Source organism: Pelodiscus sinensis, chromosome 4 (assembly GCF_049634645.1).
Source record: "Pelodiscus sinensis isolate JC-2024 chromosome 4, ASM4963464v1, whole genome shotgun sequence".
Taxonomy (NCBI): domain Eukaryota; kingdom Metazoa; phylum Chordata; order Testudines; family Trionychidae; genus Pelodiscus; species Pelodiscus sinensis.
Genome location: NC_134714.1, coordinates 106386505 through 106405197, shown reverse-complemented (window position 1 = coordinate 106405197; position 18693 = coordinate 106386505). Strand labels below are relative to the sequence as shown.

General features: G+C 46.5%; 1 protein-coding gene across 4 annotated transcripts in view; it reads left to right on the top strand.

The window, feature by feature from the left end:
• The window catches only part of ZNF143 (zinc finger protein 143), a 137521-nt gene that overhangs the window by 106217 nt on the left and 12611 nt on the right, over positions 1–18693 (top strand). For all 4 annotated transcript variants that reach the window (XM_075927952.1, XM_006129090.4, XM_075927953.1 and 1 more), the window contains 2 exons: positions 1665–1826; positions 17292–17435. In XM_075927952.1, coding sequence (XP_075784067.1) covers positions 1665–1826; positions 17292–17435 — 306 coding nt within the window. The remainder of the gene's footprint in view (positions 1–1664; positions 1827–17291; positions 17436–18693) is intronic.

The following is an 18693-nucleotide window of genomic DNA, read 5'->3' as shown; positions in this document are numbered from 1 at the left end:
CAGTTCCGACTTACATACAAATTCATCTTAAGTACAAACCTACAGTCCCTATCTTGTACGTAACCCGGGGACTGCCTGTACTCTTAGGACAGGCTTCAGTCACTAGCAAGAGAGGCAATAAGATGAGAGTACCTCAGCACAAAATCTCTACAGAAAGGTTGTTCTAATGTAAATGGTAAATGAGGAACTTGGTTGACATAGGACTTTGCCATAAGAGAGTCGTCTGTTTCATTTCTCATTTGGGGCCTGCAACACCAACAAGACATAGCTGGTAAAATCCTTGCTTTTTATATTTCAGAAAAGCAAGCAGTTGATGCATTTAGATCTGAAGAAAATACCTGCTTCCTCTGAATCAAAGATAAAATATATAGTTCAGCTTTAACACTGCAGTAATACTATTGTAACTTCTGAGACCATTACTATAGTGGATTTTTATGCCCAAAGATGGAGGAGTTTGGTAGGCTTAACACAGAAATTCCTTTGCAGTGTTCTCACATCCCAGCTTGACTTTGATTTATGGATTTATTTTTTGTTTGGTGATGCATGAGAGACTGAAAGCATTAAAAAAAAACTTTTCTCTTTGAGTTCTTAAGTAAAATTACAATGGGATTTTACCAGCATCTTCCAAATCAAATGAAAATGCAAGCAAATTTGACACTTGTTAAGACAAAACAAATGTAAAATGGTATTACGTTAAGTTCACATCTTAACACTTATAGTTATATATTGTTTCTTATGCAAGACATTTCCATTGACCATCTGTAATGTCTGAGGCTAATTTGGAGAGAATCTAATTTAAAGTAGAGCTACTAAGCAGTTCTCTGATCTAAAGATGATACATGCTGCTATAACCTATCCATTCTAATTCAGTTTTATTTCTGTAAATATGCATTGTGAATTAGGAAACTCTGAAAGAATATGAGATAATGGATTCCAACCAATAAAAAAGTTTGAATAGTGATACCTTGTCCAAAAAGGCTTAGAGAAGGAAAGTGGTTAGGAGGAAATGCAGAAACAAGTACAGTAGGAAGAGTGGTGATGGCTATTAGGTCATGTCTACACTATGTGCCAGATTGACGGGCAGTGAATGATCCAGTGGGGGTTGATTTTATCACATCTAGTACAGATGTGATAAATTGACTGCTGAACGCTCTCCCATTGACTCTGGTACTCCACCAGAACAAAGCGCATAAGCGGAATTGACATGAGAGCATCAGCTGTCAAATTATGCAGTAAAGACACACCATGCTAAGTAAATCTCAATATATTTTTATTCCCATAGCTGAAGTTGTGCAACTTAGATCGAAGGCCTGTGATAATGTAGACTAGACCTCAGAATCTGGAGCCAGTTTAGCTTTAATATAATGACTGGATAAAGTGAATTCTTCCATGCTTTTGAGAATAGACTGCCTTCTCAAAGGTAATTCTGGCATGTTACTCATTGACAAAGAAATTGTGCTACCAGATGTCAGTTTGATTTTATAAACACTGTTGTATTTTAAGTTTTTGTGTTGTCTTTATTTAAACTCTTATTTGAAAACATTTACAAACCTTGGGTCATATGGTAATGTATTTTCTGAGAACAATCCAAAGTTAAAACTCATTTAAGATTCAATCAGTAATTAGAATAAATTTGTTTTAATTAAAAAAATATGTTGTTTCAGGTCAACATATCTCAGGCAGACATGCAGGCTATTGGAAATACTATCACTATGGTAACACAAGATGGCACCACCATCACAGTTCCTGCCCATGATGCTGTCATTTCTTCTGCTGGAACGCATTCTGTTGCAATGGTAACTGCAGAGGGCACTGAAGGACAGCAGGTAAAATGTTTTTCTCCATACCTGTTATCATCAGTCAGAATTGGGGTCATCCCAATGGGATCCTGACAGGTCCTCTACTCCATCAGTGATAAACTTTGGGCTGCATACATGCATCTGTTCCCTGTCTAGTGCATTATCCATGTGCAATTAGTTAACACAACAGATTCCCGAGAGAGCCCCCAGAGACACAAATCAGATAAGGACTGAAAGCAGCTGTGTAGGTTTATTGCCAAGTGACATACAATAATAGTTGTCAGCGAACAGACTCACTGCTGCACCACTACACCTTATGTAAGTAGTGACAATGAACTAACAGCCAACTTAGCACTCTGGATTTGAGTGCCCTTTCCCCCCCGCCTCCCCATGGTCAGTTGATGATCACCCTTTGGGGTGCACTTCTATACACAGGTAAAAACAAGTTACACATCACTCCTGACGTATTGGGTTGCCACCCTCTGTTGCCTAGTTACTACCCCTTACCTCACAGAAGGGGGGTTTACTTACTATCCATCATGCTGTCAATTTAAACCTGGTCTTGAATCTATGTCAGTATGTATGTTATTTCTGGGGTGTATGTTGGTACCAAAATACTTCTTGCTGAGGTATTCTGTTATGACCCATCTGGAAAGTGCTCACAGCCTGTTCCTAGCACCTCTTAAATTCTGAGTGTTTCTGTAATATCAGCCCTGTTCTTGCCAATTTCTGTGAGCCAGGACCTTCCTCTTGCTCACAGTTTAACTTTGCTAATATAAAGCAAAGTATTGACCATTGCTGTCTAGGCCTCAGGCCTCATACCTGGCCTGTGATACATGGGCTTATGGTTCAGACCTTCATCTTACTACACCTTGGGGGGAACCTTTATGGTTTCTTTAAGGTTGGTTTGCTTCCTCTTTTGCTTCCCACCAGTGAAATAAAGTCTAACCCTCATTATCTAACATATTGACATAGATAAAGACACTTGAAGTATTATCTGCTTCTTCTTTGAGTGACTAGCCAATAGCCCGTCATAAGACAGGATTTCCAGGTCTCTCCTCCACGTCCTATTCCCTTTCTATCTTGTTCTTCTCTCCTGAGCCTCCGGTCTCTTGCTCTCTCTCTCTCCCTCTCTCCTCCCTCCTATTGCCTCCCCCACTCTCTCTCAGCTCTCCTCCGCCTCCTGCCTCTCTCTCCATCTCTTTCTTTCTCTTCTCCTCCTCCTGCCTCTCTCTCTCTCCACTCTCCTCCGCCTCCTCTCGGTGTCCTCTGCTCTCCTCTGTCTCCGTCGGGGATGCACGCTCGTCCAGGCCCCACCCCATGGTCATGTACGTCACCGCCTTGCCCCCTTCCTCTCCCGCCATGGCGCTTGGCTGACTTCTGCGCCGTTCAACCAGGCCGCCACGGGGGAGCAAGCGGTATACGCAGCTGTTTGGGCTCCGCACTCCCCATGCAGCACAGGCTGCCCATAGGGAACAGCCAGCATTTCATCAACAGCGCCTCCCAGAGGGAACAGCCAGCATTTTGGGCAACAAACAGCCAGCATTTCATTATTACAGACTCTCAGACACTGGGCTACTATATATATGATATCCCTGTGAGTTCTTCACTTCAGGTGTCCTTGTGCTGGCAATTGAAGATTTTTGCTAGCAGTATTCGGTCACATCACGCATAAGTGGTAGCAGTCTTGTGGTGCCCTTGGTGCTCATGATGTGCCCCCTCTGTTTCTTCTCTGCCATTCTCACTGCAGACGGAGCTGTCTGACAGTGATGACTTATCCTCTCTAGAAGAAAAACAGAGAGAAAAAGTTCATTACTTTCCACACCTTTACTCTTAATTCCCCGGATCTTGGACAAAATTTTGAAGGAGAAAGTAGTTAGAGACATTGAGGCTAATGGCAATTGGGACAAATTACAACATGGTTTTACAAAAGGTAGATCGTGCCAAACCAACCTGATCTCCTTTTTTGAGAAAGTAACAGATTTTTTAGATAAAGGAAATGCAGTGGATCTAATCTACCTCAACTTTAGTAAGGCATTTGATACAGTACCACATGAGAAATTATTGGTTAAATTGGAAAAGATAGGGATTAATATGAAAGTTGAGAGGTGGATAAGCAACTGGTTAAAGGGGAGACTACAGCAGGTCATATTGAAAGGTGAACTGTCAGGTTGGAGGAAGGTTACTAGTGGAGTTCCTCAGGGATCAGTTTTGGGGCCAATTTTATTTAATCTTTTTATCGCTGACCTTGGCACCAAAAGTGGAAGTGTCCTGATAAAATTTGCAGGTGACACAAAGTTGGGAGGTATTGCCAATTCAGAAAAGGATCGGGATATCATACAGGAAGATCTGGATGATCTTGTAAATTGGAGTGATAACAATAGGATGAAATTTCATAGTGAGAAGGGTAAGGTTATGCATTTAGGGATTAATAACAAGAATTTTAGTTTTAAGCTGGGGACACATCCGTTGGAAGTAACGGAGAGGGAGAAGGACCTCGGAGGCCTGGTTGATTATAGGATGACTACGAGCCGCCATTGTGACATGGCCGTGAAAAAGGCTAATACGATCTTGGGATGTCTTAGGCAAGGTATTTCCAATAGGGATAAGGAGGTGTTAGTGCTATTATACAAGGCATTGGTGAGACCCCATTTGGAATACTGTGTGCAGTTCTGGTCTCCCATGTTTAAGAAGGATGAATTCAAACTGGAACAGGTACAAAGAAGGGCCACTAGGATGATCCGAGGAATGGTAAACCTGTCTTATGAACTGGCTAGTAGGAAGTTTAGACTTGAGATTAGACAAAGGTTTGTAACCATTAGAGGAGTGAGGTTCTGGAACGGCCTTCCAAGGGAAGTAGCGGGGGCAAAATATCTATGTGGCTTCAAGATTAAACTAGATGGTTTTATGAAGGGGATGGTTTGATGAGATAACATGATCTTGGTAACTAATTGACCATTATCAGTGGTAAATAGGTCAATGGAGGGATGATAGGAGTTACTATAGAGAACTTTCTGGGTGTCTGGGTGGTGAGTCTTGCCCACATGCTCAGGGTTTAGCTGATCGCCATATTTGGGGTTGGGAAGGAATTTTCCTCCAGAGTAGATTGGCAGAGGCCCTGGAGGTTTTTTACCTTCCTCTGTAGCATGGGGTACAGATCACACCTGGAGGATTCTCTTCATCTTGGGGTCTTCAAAGTATTTGAAGGCTTCAATATCTGAGATATAGGTGAGAGGATTATTCTAGGGAGGGGTGGATGAGATTCTGTGGCCTGCACTGTGCAGGGGGTCAGACTAGATGATCATAATGGTCCCTTCTGACCTTAAAGTCTATGAGTCTATGAGTTTTAAAAAATATTTTTTTTTCTTCTTCCAGCTTTTGACTTAATCCTTTAGAGTAGTGATGCTTTCTAATGTTTCCTTAACACCCAACAATAGACACTATGCTAGGTTCCCCCACCTCAAGAAGTGTGACTCATGCCATGAAGCCATGCTGGTCTCTGACTGCCATTCTTCATGGGCCCAGTGCCTAGGAGAAGTCCATATTCTCCAAAAATGCCTGCATTGCAATCTCAAGGCCAGGGTGGCACGACACAGGGAACTCTGGCTAAAGATTATTCTCACGGAGAAATAACTACAGCCTTCTGAGGAGGCTCCGTTACAGACTCTCACAAAAATACCAGCAAGGCTCAGTCTTCTATCACTTACAAGAAGTGAACCTCACCCTCTCCTGCTTGGGACTCTCACAAAAGGAGAGCTTCCCCAGTAAGACTGCTGCCCTCTGTGCCAAGCTTGTCTATAGTCAGCACCATTGAGTCCCCAGGCACTACTGGTACAGCATGGACATCTGCCGATCCTAAACATGCTGACTGAGCTAAGACAACACCAACCCTGAGATCCAGCAGCGAAGTCTGCACAGTCAGAAATGCCAGCACTAATGCAAACTACAGTGCTGGCAGGCAGATCCAACACAGCACCAACTCCAGCTGCTAATACACAACAGTGAATGGACATCACGGTTACTTTAGTACTGCAGTCTTCCCCTCATCAGCACTAACTAATCACCTAGCCGCAAATCTGATCTGCCTCCTCTCTCCTGCTTCCTTTCTCCATACACAGTGATGTGGAAGTAGGCGGACATAATAACTGCTTCTCCCAGCACTGGACACAAAGGAGACCTCCATGGAGGGCTCCATCAAACCTAAGACCACTCACACTAGCCCTGTGTAACCATGGTAACCCGTGTAACCACCACCTTCCCCTATGCAGTGGCCAGCCTCAAACCCTTGGACTAGTTACTAATACCGTTACACTATCCCATCCTCCCCAGTATGATGAGCCATCGGGTCACTCCCATCTGACCCACATGATATGGTGTATGACATTCTAGATGACCAGATGCAGGATGAGGAGGATAATGGTCCCACTGACAAAGAGAATATCTCCCCAGTCAACAATTCCTCCTTCTCACCAGATGAAGTGGTCACACCATCCATGCCTACACCCGTTGATGACCTCAAACAGTTTCAAGAACTGTTTGAGAGTGGCCACTTAAACTTCTTCGAGTGGTTACTCATGTCCATTCGAATGAGGTGCATGCACACCACCTGCAAGATTCTCGGAGCGTTTTCCATAGCGATACCTGTGGCGCTGGCAGGTGGCCCCCTGGAGTGGCGCCGCTATAGAGGAGCATAAGTACCCCTGCCGGCGCTCCCCCTCCTCAGTTCCTTCTTACCTCCCGCCACAGTTGTTGGAGTGTTTCTATCTCTCAAGATCAGCAAGTGTTGTTGTTTGCCCATTGGCAGTTTAGTCTTCGTTGTTTGTTAATAGTTGTAGTCGTTAGGTATTTAGTTACGTCTTTGTAGTTTTTCCCCTTTTTCCCCTTCAGTGGTGGGGAATGCCAGGCCCACACGGCTTTAAGCCTTGTGCATCCTGTGCAAAATTCATGCCTAAGGGAGACCCCCACGACGCATGTTTAAAGCATCTGAGGGAGTCCCACTTCGCAGACGCTTGTAAAATCTACAGGATGCAGATTTAAGCCGTGCATGAAGCGGGAAAGAGATTCCCGGTTAAAACTATTCCTGATGGAGGTGGCTCTTCAACCGGCACTGGCTCCTGAGGCCAAGGAGTGTAGTGCACCGGTGTCATTGCGGGAAGCACAATGGGGCCCTCAAACATCTCGGTGCCAAAGTCAGTGGCACCGAGGCACCGGTCACAGTACCTGGCTCTGCAGAGAAGAGGCTCTGGGGGGAGATCGCCGGGCTATAAGTCCCATGTGGGCCAGCACTGTCGTCATCGTTCCTCGGGCCGGGACTTCCCCTGGTACTGGTGATATAGGGGCGCAGATGAGGAGCGACGACCTGCCTTGTGCGCGTCCCGAAGCCAGGTCCCAAAGCCAGCGCACCAACCCTCCACACCAGAGACATTTGAGGCAGCGCACAACCTCACTGAGTTGACAGCCTCACCTCCGTTGTCCCTGCACTTAGAAAGGTCTCCGCCAGTGACACTGGGAGCCATGTTGGCACCGGTTGCCTCTTTCACGCCGGGTGCTTGGTTGGCACCAGCATCTGCAGGGGCCTCGCAGACGGCCTTGAGGTTGTCTTCAGCACCAGCAGCTCCTGCGTGGCCCCTGCAGTCCCAACCGCCCTGGCCGTTTTGGACACTTTGGGCTTATCATGAGTGGCAAGGCCCTATGCCACTCTCCCGGCCGTCTCCTTTCTCCCGCCGACTCAGCATCCCATCTGCCTCGCTTTCCAGGCCCCCGCCACCATCTGCGGGAAACAGTCCCTGGATAGAGGACTCAGGGCAAGCACCCTCTGGTGTTGTTGCGCACCCAGTCCATGCAGAGCCTCTTCAGCTGGCTCGTCTGCTGGAGGTGCTGGTTGACCTGGGGCCCGTTCTTCTTCGAGGAGTCCCCATGGGTGCTCCGCCAAAGGTGCTGGGCTTGCCCTGGCGCCACAGAAACAGAGATCTTTTAGCATAGCAGTACCCCGCCGGACTGCACACGTGCGGTGGCGTCTCACGGTGTTCGCACCACTCTGAGCGCACGTGCGGTCCGGCTCCCACCAGTTCCTCTCGACCGCCTCAGGTTGCAGATGGAGCTACTCATCTCTCAGCTTCTTCCCTCGCGTGAAATCCCCAACGTCTTTTACTTCTATAGTTTTAAAGTTCCATGGTTCCTATTTCGTCCATATTACCTTCTCCAATCCCTTTAAAAAAAATTTTCCATACCTCATAGTTGGTCCTACTTACCAGACCCAATTCTCTGTTACAGCCCTTGTCCACTGTATATAGTTACCCTCATATATTCTTAGTTCGTACATTATTCGTTCTTACAAAAAAAAAAGAGAGATTTAGTCTTTCTTCTGACTGTTACCCCAGGCTGGAAACATGCTGCCCTCGCCAGGGTTTAAGAAATGTGATTCATGTTGGGAGGCAGTGCTGGCATCTGACAGGTATTCCTCTTGCATTCGCTGCCTGGGAGAAGCCCATGTTCCCCAAAAATGCCCTCATTGCTCCAAACTCACAGCAAGGGCCAGGAGAGAGAGAGAAATGAGACTGCGCATGCTCCTATTCGATAAAGCCCTCCAGCCGCCGCACTCGGAGGCAACCACAGAACATCAGTCGCAGAAGTGTAGGGCCTCTTCACCTTCTATGGCCCCACCAGAGAGATCGAGGGCGTCTCCAACGAGATCATTGCCTAATATCCCGCACCCCAGGATCAGCTCTGGGGAAAAGCCGGGCACTTCAGGCATTGACAAACCACTATCAAAACCACCTACCGTGTCAAAAACAAAGAAGACGATGCAAACAGCATCGACAGCAGCACCGAGAGTATCCTTGGCCCCGCCTCTGGCTACTTCTGCGGCACCGACAAGTACGTTGGCACCGAGAGCATCCTCGGCCCCGGTGCCACCGGCACCGCTGGAAATCCCCGAGCCAAATCATCCCATGGCACTGCTGCCTTCCGTACCATCGGCACCTACTACCCAGGGCAGCGGCACCATGGAGCCAGCATGCATAACTCCGTGCCGTCAAAGCCGCTCTCCGTCTCTGGCCTTCTCACTGGCACTGTCCCCATCTCCGCCAGCACCGAGATCTCCCATACTGCATCATGAGCATCGGCACCGGCCATGCTCTCCACGTGATTAGATTACCGTCGCCCTTCTTAACCTCAGGGATGATCACCATCATTACTATAGACATGCTTCTGCCTCTCCACGCTCTTACAGATGGTCATATACTCGATCACGATCACCATGTTCTCTTCATAGCCACCACTGGCACGGGCGATCACCACTGGACAGTCTCTGCCATTACAATGACCGATCTTGTGACTTCCGCAGTGCACACTCCTATTACTATTGATACAGATCTCGTGGCAGATCTTCTTATGACTACTGTGCCCCTCCAGACCCTCACTTACCCCACCAACACCAGCGGGGCAGCCGTCTCTACAACCTGATTTAACATCTGAGCCAGACTGTACTCAGCTGACTATGGAGGATCACCCTCCAGTGGTATCGCCAACCGATCATTCCTCATCACCCGATGACGCTGTAATCCCCGGAAACGTCTCCCCACATGATGACCTCCGCCAATTCCAGGAGCTGTTTAAAAGGGTGGTGGTTACACAAGAAATCAGAATAGACGAGCTAAAGGAAAACCACACAAACTATTCAAGAATCTACACCTTTAGCATAAGGGATGTCTGGCCATACCCTTGGATGAAGCTGTCCTGGAGGTTGCCGAGGAAATCTGGCAAACGCCGGCTTCCGCACCACCAACTAGCAAGAAGGCCGAAAAGAAATACTCTGTTCCCCTGCAGGGCATGGAATTTCTTTTCACCCATCCCCATCCTAACTCGCTAGTAATTGACATGGTCCACCAAAGGCTTAAGATACCTCAGTATAGACACATTTCCGCTGATCAAGACTCCAAGGGATTAGACATTCTAGGGAGAAAATTATACACATCCGCTATGTTCATGCTGAGAATTGCTAACTACTCTGCACATCTCTCTAACCAGGTCTTTGACACCTTCTCCAGACTCATACCACTGATGGACCATCTGCCAGAATCGAAAAGACCGATTCTAAAATCTGTAGTGCAGGAAGGTTTCACCTCTGCAAGAACAGCCCTGCAAATAGCGATTGATGTAGCGGCCACGGCAGTAGTCATGCGCCGGCATCTACTCTACCCAAGAAGCGATGGTACTACACTCAGTTCCAAAGGCCTTGTGACATCTCTTTCCAACACCAAAATCAATGGAAATTTGAACCCAGGTTGAAACAGTGCTCCCAACGGCATCAGGCACCACACAAACAATCTGCAGCAACCCAATCCTCCACGTCCAAAGCTCAATTTTGAAGATTTGGTTGAGGGTCTGAATGACCTCTCTCTAGAACCAGCAATACCAACATCCCCTATCTGTCTGTTTGGCCATTGCTTACTCCTGTTCTGTTGTCAGACCACATATGGTAAATTAGTAGTACTAGAGATTGTACAGAGTACAATATCCCATTCCTCTCTCCCCTCCCCCCATACCACTTCAGGGACCCTTCTCAGGAGCACCTCCTACAAACTAGCGGTAAACCATCTTCTTCAATGAGGTGCCATGGAACCAGATCCCACGCCTTATTGAGGGAAGGGATTTTATTCCAACTACGTACTCAAGACAGCAGGAGGGGGTGAAGTCCTATCCTAGATCTCAGAAACTACAAATTTGCATGCAACCACATGTTCAAGATGGCCACTCTCACCACAATTAAATCAGTGCTGGACAATGGAGACTGGTTTTCAGCCCTCAACTTGCATATTTTTATATCACAATTTATGCTGGACACAGAAGTTTCCTAGATTCACGGTAGGCTCAGAATACTACCAGTATCTAGCGCTTCCATTTGGCCTATCGACTGCCCTGTAAATCTCCTCAAAGATGCCTGTGTTAATAGCAGCATCCCTATGATAACAAGGGCAGATATATCACAACTGGTGGACGCAACCCCAGAACATGCTTGCAGGTGTCACCTTTTGACAAGTCTCTCCAATGATGGATGCATCCATAGTGATAACTGTCATAGGTTGAGGCACTGACCCTAAACTGCCACATCATTCAGGGCAAATGGTCCCTAGCAGAATCCTGTCAACACATCAATCTCCTAGAACTCCATGTGGTTCACAATGCTTGTACCATTCCTCCCACCAATACAAAAAAAGACCATACATATTCGTATTGACAACATGGCATGCATATTATGTATCAACCAGCATGGAGAAGCCCAGTCTCTCTCCTCGTGCATTGAAGCTCTTAATCAATATGGAATTAGTGCATCTCCAGTAACATTATCCTGACCACGTGCTACCTACCAGGCTGCCAAAATACCATGGTGGGGCACTTCGTTCGCCTTCTTTGTATCACTGCTAAACCACAAGGTCAGTGGGAGATGCACCAAGGTCAGTGGGAGATGCCTTTCTCAACACATCAAGAACTTTGCTCCTGTACATTTTCCCACCCTTACTTCTGATCCCATGTGCCATGCACAAACTATGCATATATTATTTTCATCATCTCAACATGGCCCAGACAGACCTGGTTTCTTTATCTTCCTTGCCTTGCAGTATGTGATCCTCACTCACTGCCCCTAAGATCAGATCTCCTTTTGCAGCTCCAAAGTCACACACTGCATCCAAACCTGGGGACTTTCTGGCTTAATGGATCCTGCATGGTTCCAGTATTGAGAAGAAACCTGCTAAGACCGAGTAAAATATGTTTTACTAAGTAGCTGTTGACCTACATCTAGAAATACTTACCTACAGAAGTGTAAAAGATTTTCCCTATTGTGCCAACAAAAAAACCTGTCTCCTATAAGGGTGTTCCTACTTACAATACTAGATTACATACTGGACTAGAATCAGTACTAGCCATCAGTTAACTTAAAGTGCACCTTGTGTCCATTATGACCTTCCACAATCCAGTGGATGACTCATTTATCTTCATTCTCCCAATCATAAGACGCGTCCTCATGGGCATCCTGACATATAACTGGAAGTCAGTCAGTCTACATCGACATGAAACCTTAATCACATCCTGAAAAGCCTTACACGACCACTATTTAAGCTCTTGGCCACCTGCTTCCTTCTATATATATATCAATGAAGGAACCTAGAATCATAGAACCATAGAGCTGGAAGAAGACCTCAGAAGGTCATCAAGTCCAGGCCCCTGCTCTAGGCAGGACCAATCCCAATTAAATCAACCCAGCCAGGGCTTTGTCAAGCTGATACGTAAACACCTCTAGGGATGGAGACTCCACTACCTCCCTAGGTAAGATATTCCAGTGCTTCACCACTTTCCTAGAGAAATAGTTTTTCCTAATATCCAACCTGGACCTCTCCCACCACAACTTGAGACCATTGCTCCTTGTTCTGCCATCTGTAACTACTGTGAACAGCCTTTCTCCATCCTCTTTGGAACCTCCCTTCAGGAAGTTGAAGGCTGCTATCAAATCCCCCCTCACTCTTTGCTTCTGCAGACTAAACAGACCCAAGTCCCTCAGTCTCTCCTCATAGGTCATATGCTCCAGCCCCCTGATCATTTTGGTTGCCCTCCGCTGGACCCTCTCCAGTGCGTCCACATCCTTTTTGTAGTGGGGGGCCCAGAACTGGACACAATACACCAGATGTGGCCTCACCAGAGCCAAATAAAGGGGAATAATCACTTCTCTGGATCTCCTGGCAATGCTCCTCCTAATGTACACTAATATGCCATTAGCCTTGGTTACAAGGGCACACTGTTGACTCGTATCCAGCTTCTCATCCCCTGTAGCCCCAGGTCCTTTTCTGCAGAACTACTACTTAGCTGGTAGGTCCCCAGCCTGTAACAATGCTTGGGATTCTTCCGTCCCAAGTGCAGGACTCTGCACTTGTCCTTGTTGAACCTCATCAGATTTTTTGTGGCCTAATCCTCCAATTTGTGTAAGTTACTCTGGACCCTATCTCTGCCCTCAAGCATACCTCTCCGCCTAGCTTAGTGTCATCTGCTAACTTGCTGAGGGTGCAATCCATCTCCTCATCCAGGTCATTAATAAAGATATTGAACAAAACCGGGCCTAGATCTGAACTTTGGAGCACTCTGCTAGAAACCGACAATTCTGACATTGAGCCATTGATCACTACCTGCTGGGCCCAGCCTTCTAGCCATCTTTCTATCCATCTTACTGTCCATTTATCCAATCCACATTCCCTTAACTTGCTGGCAAGAATATTGTGGGAGACTGTATCAAAAGCCTTGCTAAAGTCAAGGTATCCACTGACTTTCCCATGTCCACCGAGCCAGTTACCTCATCATAAAAGCTAATCAAATTGGTCAGGCACGACTTGCCCTTTGTGAATCCATACTGACTATTCCTGATCACTTTCCTCTCTTCCAAGTGCCTCAAAATGGATTCCTTAAGGATCCCTTCTATGATTTTTCCAGGAACTGAGGTAAGACTGACCGGCATATAGTTCCCGAGATCATCCTTCCTCCCTATTTTGAAGAGGGGCACTACATTTGCCTCTTTCCAATCATCCGGGATCTTTTTGATCTCCACAACTTTTCAAAGATAATGGCCAAAGCCTCCTCAATGACATTTGCCAACTGCCTCAGTGCCCTCGGATGTATTAAGTCCGGCCCCATGCATTTGTTTACGTTTAGCTTTTCTAAATAGTTCATAACTTGTTCTTTAACCACCAAGGGCTGTCCATCTTCATCCCATCTTGCGTCACTTAACACATTAGTCCGGGAGCCAACCTTGTCCGTGAATACAGAGGCAGAGAAAGCATTAAGTACTTCAGCTTTCCCCACATCATCTGTCACTAGGTTACCTCCTTCATCCAGTAGGGGCCCCGCATCTTCTCTGATCACCTTCTTGTTAACATGCCTGTAGAAACCTTTCCTTTTATCCTTCACATCCTTAGCCAGTCGCAATTCCATTTGCGCTTTTACCTTCCTGATAACCCCCCGGCATTCTCAAGCTATACATTTAAACCCCTCCCTGGTCATTTGTCCAAGTTTCCACTTTTTGTAAGCTTCCTTTTTGTGCTTAAGTTCACCAAGGATTTCCCCTGTAAGTCAATCCATTCTCCTACCATGTTTGCCTCTCTTGCTATGCATCGGGATGGTTTCTTTCTGTGCCTTCAATAATGCTTCTTTAAAATACTGCCAGTTGTCCTGGACTCCTATCCCCTTCATGTTAGCATCCCAGGGGATTCTGCCCATCAGATCTCTGAGGGAGTCAAAATCCGCTTTTCTGAAGTCCAGGGTGTGTATTTTACTACTCTCTTTTCTTCCTTTGGTCCGGATCCTGAAATCTACCATCTCATGTCACCCACCTCCACTTTCCCTATTAGTTCCTCCCTGTTTGTGATCAGAAGGTCAAGCTGCGCATGGCCCCTGGTCGGATCCTTCAGCACTTGTACCAAGAAGTTATCCCCAGCATGCTCCAGAAACTTCCTGGATTGTCTGTGTACTGCCGTATTGGTCTCCCAACAGATGTCAGGGTGATTAAAGTCCCCCATGAGAACCAGGGTCTGTAATCTGGAAGCTTCTCTCAGTTGTCCGAAGAAAGCCTCATCTACCTCATCCACCTGATTCGGTGGCCTGTAGTAGACATCAACCACAACATCACTCCTGTTGTTTGCACCTCTAAACTTAACCCATAGACTCTCAACAGGTTTTTCTCCCTCTATGTGCTGGAGTTCTGAGTAATCATAGTGCTCTCTTACGTATAATACAACTCCTCCTCCTTTTCTCCCCTTCCTGTTCTTCCTGAACAGTCTATACCCTTCCATGACAGCGCTCCAGTCATGCGAGTCATCCCACCAAGTCTCTGTTATCCCAATTAAATCATATTTCTTGGACTATGCCAGGGTCTTCAGTTCTTCCTGTTTGTTGCCCAGGCTTCTCGCATTAGTGTACAAACACCTCAGATAACCAGTTGATCGCCCTATCTTCTCCATCGGAATCAGGAGTCCTCCTTTCTTTCTTGTTCCTCTTTGCATTTCTTCCTGGTATCCAACTTTCCCGCTCCCCTCAGAGTTTTGTTGACTGTCCTCCGAGGAACCTAGTTTAAAGCTCTCCTCACTAGGTTTGCAAGCCTGCCTGCGAAGATGCTCCTTCCTCTCTTGGTTAGGTGGATCCTATCTCTTCCTAACAATCCTTGTGCCCAGAACAGAGTCCCATGGTCCAAGAAACCAAAGCACTCTCTGCGACACCACCTGCGCAACCACGCATTTACTTTCTCAGTTCAACGATCTCTGCTCAGTCCTTTCCCTTCAACAGGGAGGATGGACGAGAACACCACTTGCACTCCGAATTCTTTGATCCTTCTTTCCAGCGCTACATAATCTACAGTAACCCACTCAAGGTCATTCTTGGCCGTATCGTTAGTTCCCACATGGAGAAGCAGGAAGGGGTAGGGATCCGAAGGTTTGATCAGTTTTGTAAGCCTCTCAGTCACATCCTGAATTCGAGCTCCCGCTAAGCAGCTCACCTCTCGAGATCCCAGGTCCGGACTGCAGATGGATGGCTCAGTCCCTCTTAGGAGGGAGTTCTCGACCACCACCACCCGTCGTCATCTTTTGGGGGTGGTGGTCGTGGAACCCCCATCCCTAGGACTACGCATCTCATGCCTTCCAGTAGATGGTGTTCCCTTGTGGTTTCTTGCTTGTGAGGTCCCTTCCAAAACATTCACCACTGCAGAGCCTGTGGAGAGAGCCTGAAAACGATTACTTACCTCTATAGCATTGGGGGATTCCTATGCTGGCCTTTTTCCCCGTCTAGAAGTTACATTCCTAGTAGCAATCACATTGGCCAGACACATTGGAGAAATAGGAGCCCTTATGGAAAAACCCTCTTACATGGTGTGGGCAAAAAATAAAACCATGCTAAGATTGCATCCCACATTTTTGTATAATGTAGCCAACTCTTTCCACATCAAAGAACCTGCATTCTATCCTAAACCTCACAAGGACACACATGAAGTGAGCATCCATATGCTCAACATAAGACAAGCTGTCATCTTCTATCTCAACAAGACGAAGCCATTCCACAAATTGACAGAACTGTTGGTCTGCATAGCCTTGCTGTGCACTCCTCTATGACCAATGCATAATTCCAAAACCCTACAATCCTTACTGGGACATTGCTGTACAGACATCTGAAGTGGAACACCCATATGGACATCACTTGAAGAAAAAGTTACTCAACTTGTGCAGTACCAGTAGTTCGTTGGGACGTGCATCCCTGTTAGTGTTCCACCACCTTTTCTCCTCCCCTCTACTTTGGAATCGACCTACTGAACTCGGAGGTAAAGGAGCGAAAGGGGTTGCGTCGTGTGCATGGTATGTGGATGATAACGGCACCTCAAGACAGCTTCCGTGCACATGTAACACAATTGAGTACTGATAGCAAAAATCCCTGATCACCAGCATAAGGAATGCCAGAAGAGAGAGACATCTTGAAGACCATCATTGCTGTACAAAGTAACTTTTTCTTCATAAAAACATATCTGATTACAGTTTGTTACTGTACATTTCCATACATTACTATATAATTCCTCTCAGAATTACATTATAGTGTGCAGTTCTGCAGGGCCTTACATGGAAGGATCTCTGGGTATGTCTACACTAGCTTGTTAATTCGAGCTAAGTAGGCAAATGAGGCAACCGGAGTTGCAAATGAAGCCCAGGATTTAAATATCCCGGGCTTTATTTGCATGTTCGTGTCTGGTTGCCATTTTGAAATTTCACTAGCCCGAACTCACTGCCGCTCGGCTACAGTAAGGACTTAGTTCGAATTGACGTGTCACTGCTATGTGTAGCCGCGCGGCAGTGAGTTCGGGCTGGTGAAATTTCAAAATGGCAACCAGACAGGAACACGCAAATAAAGCCCGGGATATTTAAATCCCGGGCTTCATTTGCAACTCCGGTCGCCTCATTTCCCTACCTAGCTCGAATTAACGAGCTAGTGTAGACATAGCCTTTGAGTGTTTTATATGCACTAATTAGTTGAACCTCAAAACAAACCTTTGGGCAAAAACGCAGTCTTGTCAATTTAAATTTTGAGAATATAAAAGCATTTACACTTTTCTGAGGTACCTTTTTAGACTACCAAAGAAGAAATTCAATTTAAATATGAATCTGGCTTCTATTTCTCAGGAGTGAAAGAGGTACCATCTGATGATTTGTTCGTAATATGTCCCCTTAGTTCTGAGTTCTGCTTTTTGAGAATATTTGTCTGTTGAGAGGTCATGAAATCTAAGTTTGAAGAATAGCCTGAACATGACGATGGTGGTGTTTGTTTTTAAAAAGTTGATCTTATTTGTCTGTCTCTTAGATTGTTTTGTTGACTCCAGTTAGAATAATAAATAGTCCCATGAAGTTAATATTCAACTTAGATTACTGAAACTGACTTTATATTTCAGTTAATTTGTTTTTTTTTGCCTTAAAGGTTGCTATCGTGGCTCAAGACTTAGCATTCCATAGTGCCTCCTCAGAAATGGGACATCAGCAACATGGGCATCATTTAGTGACTACAGAAACAAGGCCTGTTACATTATTGGCTACGTCCAACGGAACGCAAATTGCCGTGCAGGTAAGATGATGATGCATTTTTGTTTAGTGTATGCTCAGTGTCCAGTGGTTGCTGGGCACCTAATGAAGTAACTAACAAACTTACAAAAACAGAAAAAAGGATGTCTGGCCAAATTTATTCCCCTGGCAGAATGCTTCTCCCCATCTTGCCCAGGGCCTGGCAAGTCTTTCAGTCCCCCGCTGCAATTCTGGGTGGGAATTGATGTATACTGCCAAATCAGTTTAGGAAAGCCTGTTTAATGAATACTAGACTTCCATTTCCAGTAGCAGTAGTCAGAATGAATTAGTTTAAATGTAAGGTACTAGTGGGCTGCGTCCCCAGCTTACAATGCTCGCCAACCCCCAGTCTGCCTGCCACAGCCAGAATGTGGCCTCCCCTCCTAGCCGTGCCACAGCAGGAATGGGGGCTGCCACCAGCCCTTCCTGCAGCCGGTGGTGGAGGGGGCTGGACTGCAGGGCCTGCCCTAGGATTGGGGCTAGGGTAGGTTGGGAGCTGGGCCCTGATTGGGCAGGGTGTCTGTTCAGGGAGGAGAGAACAGCAGCAGGTTGGGGACAAGGTGTCTGTCCAGAGGAGAGGGGGCAGGAGCATGCTGGCAGTGTGGGGTTTCTGTGGAAGGGGTGAGTGAAGGGCTGGTGGTGTGGGGTCTTGGTGGGCCAAGCCACAGCCACCCTGTCCCCAGCTCTTCCTTCTCCTCCCTACCAGCACTGCCAGGAAGGGCCCGTCCCGTTTCCCCACCACCAGGCAGGGTTGGGCCACATGTCAGAGCCAGCCGCAGCTTATCTCCCCAGGCCACCACAGAGGCCGGGCTGAGGCAATCCCAGCTCTGCACCTGCCACCACGGTGCACAAGCCCTGGTCTCTTGGCCCATCCCTGCCCCCAGCTGTCAGGGACAGGAGGGCTGGGCCAGGGCTGTAGACAGCCCCAGTTCTCCATGGGAAGGGCCAGGCTGGGAGTGGGTGGGATTTGGCTCCTGTGGATGCAGAGTGACATGATGACATCATTCTGTTGTTCCACAGGAATTTTTTTTTATAGAGAGAGAGAAATAACTCCCTCCCATAAAGGAATAAAAAATAGGATTTGCATGTCTGAATTCTAGCATAACATGCTAAAAATGTACCCTATAAAATAAATCTATCATATACTGTAAATTCATTTTGAAAAATGACTCTTAACTTTGACATGTAGACATACCCTATGTCGAAATAACAGCCGTTATTTCAAAATAACTTTACTAGCGACTACACAGCCAAACCGCTAT